Source organism: Macadamia integrifolia, chromosome 3 (genome assembly GCF_013358625.1).
Source record: "Macadamia integrifolia cultivar HAES 741 chromosome 3, SCU_Mint_v3, whole genome shotgun sequence".
NCBI classification, from domain to species: Eukaryota; Viridiplantae; Streptophyta; class Magnoliopsida; order Proteales; family Proteaceae; genus Macadamia; species Macadamia integrifolia.
In genome coordinates this window covers 35,515,851-35,523,073 of record NC_056559.1, presented here as the reverse complement: position 1 = coordinate 35,523,073, position 7,223 = coordinate 35,515,851, and the positions used below count along the sequence as shown (strand labels likewise).

Here is a 7,223-nt window from a genome sequence, read left to right as displayed (position 1 = left end):
CGCTACAATCCCATACCTATCATAAACAAAATAATGCAACTAGGTGAATAATTGAGTTGCAAAATTGAAGTCTTTCCTAGATGGACTACACAGGAAACCAATGCTTCTTATGGGATTGGCATTCAATAAATTTTAATTATGTGACATTCACAATTTTTATAAAATGTTTGTAATGCAATTTGAATCACTTTCTTCACTCATATTAGATTTATAATTATTACCATTGAAATAATTATGAGATCTCATATCCACTAAGTACCATAAATGGCTAATCAGTTAGGCTAGATTTTTTAAAACCCAAACCTAATTCACCCTAGATCCCCTTAAATCAGCCCAAGCCCAGATCTTGGGTTGGGATGTCTTATCCCATGCCAAGCCCTGTTGAGCTTAGTGCAACTCAATCTTACTTTAATTTATAAGAAGGTTATAACTTCTAAATTCACCACTCCAATGACAACTAGGGGCCAACCCATCGCAACCATAAATATGATAGGTTCGGGCATACTCAGGCTCACCATGCCAAAATTTTGACCTTTACGCACTCGTAGAAACCACAGTCTCCCAAAAGAAACACTTCCCCAACAAAATATTTCATGTTTCTCTTTGATAGAAATGGAACAAATGGATTACATGCTCTGAAGTGTCTGGATCTGATCTGAATATTTGGAAGTCCGGAGGTTGAAGATCAGTGACGATTGGGAATTAGTTGGATGCCAGCCCGGTTCAGTTACCGATGAACCATTTGGCGTGGATCTCGAGGAATCACTATCCATAGTTCTTTCCATCGTGGGGCCAGGAAAATTCTATACTATATTCGAGCTTACCATAAATAGCTCACTTCTAATCAACCAAACGTTTCCTATAAAATATGAAAGGGCATCGACTTGGTTTCCTATTTTTAGCCCAAAACAATGAAGAAAAATCACAGCCAGCGAGAGATAATTAAGCATTTGAAAATTAATTTTTTTTTAATTAAGGAAAAATCCTCTCAAAATTAAATGAGTGGTAGTGGTGGCTTAATTATAATTAAAATCTTAATTATAATTTATTAAAAATTTCTTGGGCCGTAGAACAAATTTCGGAAACGATAAAACGCGGAAATCTCGCTTTTATATAAACACAACCCTTCATGAAGTCTCTCTCAAGCTCTTCCCCCTCCTTTTATTAAGCTTCTTCTCTTTATTATCTATTTTCAAATTATAACCTTTGTCTCTCTCTCTCTCTCTCTCTCTCTCTCTCTTTCTCCCCATCGCAGAGAGAGATATAGAAGTAATAAAGAGAAGAGATTTAGTGTTTGTGAAGGAGGTGAGATTAACAGAGTTTAATTTAATCAATATCGATGGGGGGCTGTGCGACTAAGCCTAAGGTCTTGAAGGGAGACGATGATATCGCACCTGAACAGGCACCGGCACCGGCACCGGAACCAGAACCGGAAACTGCACCCAAGGAGGAGGGTTCTGAAGGGAAGGAGGTTGTCAATTTGGAAGAAGCAAAGGACACCACCAACACCCATGAAGAAGGTGACAAGATCCAAGAAGGGTCAGGGTCTGAAGAAAAGGTTGAGGAAGACGAGGGTAACAACAAGCCACGCTCTCTGAGTAACTTGTTCAAGGAGGTAACTTGCTGCAATCCTTTTTTGATCTTTCACTGATCAGGTCTGGAATTTTTTTTTTTCTTTTTGGATATAACTCTGGATTTCTTTCTTAATTAATCTTCTTTAATTATTTGAAAATAGGTTAAATGGGTATCTTGGGATCATTAAATCTCATTCTGTCTCTTCCAAAATAAAATTCTGGGAAGTAACCCAATTAGAGTATTGGGATTTAGAGATTTTTCTTCTTTCATTCCTTGTTTTTTCATCTTTTTTAAGGATCAAAAGCTGAAAAGTATCAACTTTTTTTGTCCAAAAACGCATGGAATTTTAATCTTCCATCCCTGCGTGATTAGGTTACCATTAAGTCTCTCTCTCTCTCTCTCTCTCTTTACTAATTAATCTGTCGTTTTCTCTGTTTTGTCGGTAATACTGTGTTTGGTTATGATTAACTTATTGATTTGGTTCATAAACTTTTTACGTATCAATCAATCAAACGGTGGACAAGGCTCTCTTTTGCTTTAGTGTGTTCCCTTTTTGACATATTAAGGGGTAATAATGTCTTTTCGTACTTTTAGTCAGCAATTGCCTGATCGCTCCTCCCTCTCAGGAGCTCGTTGGCTCGAATGTTATAATTATCAATTTTACGTTGAGTTTCGTTTGGTTGCAAAGAAAGTAATTTGGAAATAAAATTCAAACTCAAATTATAATTTTTGAAAATTATTCTAATTTTCTAATTTTTTTGAAAAGTTTTTCGAATTTTTTTCTATCACATCGGTAATGACTTTTTTTAAAAAGGACAAAACAACCCAATCTCCTGAACGAGGAAAACACACGAGGGATGGACCCTACAAAGCAAGAAAACAAAAGCATACCCCTTAGTCATAAAGACCAGGGGAGAAACAAACAAAGGGGAAAAAAAAAAAAAAAAGCAAAGAAGCCAAACACCATAAAAATCATCTAAGAGTCCAGACGGGCGAAGCCTCCCAACAATCCACGAGGAAAACATTATGAGGGAATCTCTTTCCCCTAAGAATCACAACTTGGCAATGATTCCAACCTCGGATAATTAAATGAAAGGAAGTAAAGTTTGCTGAGTTCAAAAACAATTTTTATAATAACAATGTTATGTTAGATAAATGACTGTAACAATTGTTTTGGAACCATGGGACCAACCAAGGGAGACATTCATACATTCAACTAGGGGCAGGGTGACTTTTTGCCACCTCTTAGTGTTTGGTGTAGGAACATGTGACCAAATGATGTACATAAACATGATGTGTCTTCTCTCCATTATTAATTGATTGCAGCTAAGGCTTCTTACCAGATCCCAGATAAAAGGGTTGCAGCTCCAAGAAGGGGTGTAAGTTTGGCCTTGATGAAGCAAATCCGCCTTGGCCTAACCGAAGTCTATACAGGACATGAACTAAGATGGTTAGGGTTAGATGCCCAACTCAATCCTGATTTTAACCTTGATTTATATCTATAGTTTAGGCCTGTCATCATATTTTTTTATTCAAAATAATGAAATATGAGTCATTGATTCTTGTGATCATGTGTCTTAAACATCTATTATTATTATTGTGTTGCACTTCATAAATTTAATTGTGTATTACTACATAGAACACAAATGGCAAAAAACAAAAGAGCAATCAAGTTAGCCCGACCCTAACAAAATTCAAGGCCTATTAAGTCCAATCTGACCCATTCTTGATCAATTAAGGCCGGATTGGGTTGAAATGAGCCTGGCAAGGTTAGGCCTAAACATGAGTTCTGCAGGAGTGGGTTCAATTTTGAAAATTTAGGATTGGACTTGGGTTTTAAGAAACCCGGCCTTGGTTTACCCTAGCTCCAACTGAATCATATTAAATCAATTTCCTCTGAAAAAAACCTATCCCTGCTCCTCAAATTTGTCACAGAATACTTTAGCTCATGGGCAGGGAAGGGACTATATACTGAGTACACTGAATAAACTGCAAAGAAAACACCCGTAAAGAGTTAATTTCACATATGGGAAACTTAATTATGAGAGCTTTTAAGTTCTAAGCGTTGGGCTATTAATCTATGTTTTTGCAGAGTGAACAAGAGAAAGAATCATCAGGAAATGGTGATAAAACAATCCAAACAACCCTTCCTTCTGAGCCAGAGAAATATGAAGGAAATCCCAATACTGAGGCATCAACCACAACCACAACCACCACCACCACCACTACCACTCCTCCCACGGCTGAATTCGAATCCTCCCCAGTGGTTGCCACCGCTTTTGAAGAAAAACCAGTCACCACCGTAGCCGACCTTCAAAAAGGAAAAACTGAAGAGGTAACTTCTGATATTTTCTCCCCTTTGAAACCTAAGCTAAGCTTTTAAGTTGTAAGCATTAATGGGTTGTTTATCTAACTTTGCAGAGTGAACCAGAGAAAGACTCATCAAGAATTGATGAAACAACCCAAACAGAATCACTTCCATTGGAGTCGGTGAAACATGAAGAAAATCCCAAGATCAAGACCACCACCACAGCTCTTACTGCAGATGATGAAGTTGAATATTCCACTCCTCCTGCGGTTGAGTTGGAATCCACCCGAGACGTCGACGTCGACGTCGCCGCCGCCGTTGCTACTTCTGAAGAAAAACCAGTCACCACCGTAGGTGAAGTTCAGACGGGAAACACTGAGAATGATCAAAAGGAAAAGAGAAAGGAAGAGGAGAGCGTAGCTGCTGCCAAGGATATTGGAGTAATAGAGAAGGCAACAAAAGATGATAAAATACAATAAAAAATGGAGTACAGGGAGAGGTCACTGGAGTTATCCCCATTATATTATGTCCTTTGAAAGATGGGATTTGTTTCTATTGTTTCTAGACCATATGGGTTCTTTCATTTTGTTTAATTTGTTTAATTTCCCCTTTTTAATTCATTCAAATCGATAATAGATTCTTCACTTTCTTTCTTTCTAATCGGAAATTTTTTATTAACAGATTGAATCTGTAATATAATTCTAAGGACTTCACCGGATTTGGGATAACATTCAATCTTTAATATAATTTTAATTGGGATCAATCGATCAATAGTCCGACTTAGCAGGACATATTTAAAGTCTATTTATAATCTACTTATAACTCGTTTAGAGCCTATTTACTAGGTCCAACACGTTTAAAAACCAATTATAACCCATTTAGAGATAAATCTATCATTAGCATGTTTAAAGCTCACATAAGGCTTATTAACTCGATTATTGGTAGTTTGATGACTTTAACCAACCGACCATTTACAAACTGGACCATGCCTAGGATATGAGGCATGATTATTTAAATAGGTTGGTCACGGTGCAAGGTCCTAAAGTAGGGAAACTTGTTTAGAGCCATATTTAAAGTCTATTTATAATCTACTTATAACTCGTTTAGAGCCTATTTACTAGGTCCAACACGTTTAAAGACCAATTATAACCCATTTAGAGATAAATCTATCATTAGCATGTTTAAAGCTCATATAAGGCTTGTTTAGCTCAATTATTGGTAGTCTGATGACTTTAACCAACCGACCATTTACAAACAGGACCATGCCTAGGATATGAGGCCTGATTATTTAAATAGATTGGTCACGGTGCAAGGTCCTAAAGTAGGGAAACTTGATTAGGCCCGATAGAAACCGGCCCATCCTAACAGATTGATACCCCTAACTAGAGATGTAGCACATTCAAGAATAGCATTATGAGAAAGCAACAATCTAGTATGTCACGTGGCTACTATGCTAGTGTGCAAGGGCAAGGGATAGAGCCACATAACTATGTCCAGGCATGCAAGGCATGACAAAGGAGCATTCTTTCTCCCTATTTTAATTTTTGGAAATTGATTCCCAAGCCCGTGGTTTCATGCTCACCCTTCACACACATTCTCTCATGACACTGTACTCTATGTAAATGAAGCAACTTGGATAGTAAATTTCCTTTTGAAGCTTCAAAAATTGAACGTTTAAGGGGGAAGATGGTTGTGTTCTAAAGATGATGCCAAGTCAAGTTCAAGCAAAATACACTTGAACAACAAACCATATGACCTTACTATTTTTAATGTTTGGATCTCTACAGTGACACCCACCTGGTGGGTTTAAATCCCCCATAATTGCGGCAGGTGCAGCTGAGAATGACACTCTTACTAGTTATGGAGGTAACCTCTCAACACTGCTTCAAGTGAAATGCTTTAGATGTAAGTTTATCCATAAGTAATTATTGGGTATGTCCACTAAGCTCTTACTAGTCATTTCACTGTTTCTTTTATGGTTTATCAAATATTTTGTGAATCTAAGAGAAAAATTGGCACGTTTGTCTAAAATTTTCTGGTATTGCAGACAATTAAGAGGTAGTTGACCTGAGGCAAAAGTTGATTAGATCATTAGATAATAATCTGTCTGGTATCCTTCTTGAGGATAAAGGTAGGCCATACATGAAGATTTTGAAACACGACATCACATAAGGCTTGAATTCCTTCAACCTATATCTTGTTTTTCAAAGGGAGAACTGTGCATGATTCCATTAATGATGTTAATTCCCCACTAGTAAATGCAAAGCACTATACTATCTGCGACAACAAAAACAAAAGCCTGGGAGGCTTTTGAGCAAGTGCTATTGGTATTTCTACGTATGTGTTTATATGATTCATTAAGTGTGGATTAGGTTCTCGTCTGAGAATTGGGAACCTTTTGTTCTCGTACTATCTGACCCACACACATGAAATCCACCATCCCATTTTTTCTCGGTGTGGATTCCATGTGTGTCAATCAATCCTATATGAGAATGGTTCTCGTACGAAAACCTGATCTGCTCTCTATTCATCGAGGTATATATAAATTTCACGGAATCATTACTGCATTGTGACGGATTTCAACCCATAAGCCCAAGTTTCACGGTATGGAGAAACCCTCCCAAGGTCATAAGTCCAATAATCGCACACTATTTTGTGGACTAAACTCCTTTCTCATTCTTGGGCATGAAGCACACCACCACATCAAAGAGTTAGAAGAGATCCATAAAAATGTTTCATGCTCGGATATGTTATAAAACTTTTATCATTTGGCAGTTCTTGCATTGGCTGGCTAATTTTAGTATCATTTGAGTTTCAAATACATGACCAGTCTTAAGGTGTAACAATTATGAGCTCGAAGACAGGTCCCAATTGAGTGAATAATGTCTATCCCTCCAGGCACCTGAATGGCTGGCATCAAAATGGAATGAATCTGGCTACATAGAAATGGTAGGGTTGCCACTAAAATGAGGTTTCAATAATATGATTATATATACTATTCCACTTGAAAAACACATGCTAATTTCCAATAAAATGACAAAGAATAAGTGACATTCCTTCTCAAAAAGTGGCAGACCAGAACATGTATGGATGGGCCAAAAAGAGGCCTTTATTTTTCCAAATATCAAATGTAACTGTGTCATGAGTCATGACTAAAACAGTCCTTGTTACTTCTTGAATGATTAACTAACAAATCCCAGATGGCAATTTTAATTGAAATTAATTTTTTAGGTAGTCTACCTATATCCATCACTGACTGATAAGTGTAGAAAACATGAATCTAAAACAATGCAGAAAAAATAATGGAAATTATAAATAAATAATCATACAAAACAAAAAC

The 7,223-nt window shown here is 37.1% G+C and overlaps 1 protein-coding gene across 1 annotated transcript; it reads left to right on the top strand.

Moving 5' to 3' along the window:
• The first annotated feature begins 1,145 nt into the window (after nucleotides 1–1,145).
• On the top strand, nucleotides 1,146–4,535 carry LOC122073472 (FK506-binding protein 4-like). Its single transcript, XM_042638063.1, has 3 exons — nucleotides 1,146–1,615; nucleotides 3,668–3,910; nucleotides 3,997–4,535. The coding sequence occupies exons 1-3, from the start codon at nucleotides 1,340–1,342 to the stop codon at nucleotides 4,360–4,362; spliced, it is 885 nt and encodes a 294-aa protein (XP_042493997.1). The 5' UTR covers nucleotides 1,146–1,339; the 3' UTR covers nucleotides 4,363–4,535.
• Nucleotides 4,536–7,223: the final 2,688 nt, after the last annotated feature.

Bases quoted from the DNA above. Each gene is read 5' to 3' on its own strand.
- LOC122073472 (XM_042638063.1), top strand. From the start codon at position 1,340: ATGGGGGGCTGTGCGACTAAGCCTAAGGTCTTGAAGGGAGACGATGAT. The intron at 1,616-3,667 runs GTAACTTGCTGC...ATGTTTTTGCAG, and splicing joins TGAGTAACTTGTTCAAGGAG to AGTGAACAAGAGAAAGAATC. The intron at 3,911-3,996 runs GTAACTTCTGAT...CTAACTTTGCAG, and splicing joins AAAAAGGAAAAACTGAAGAG to AGTGAACCAGAGAAAGACTC.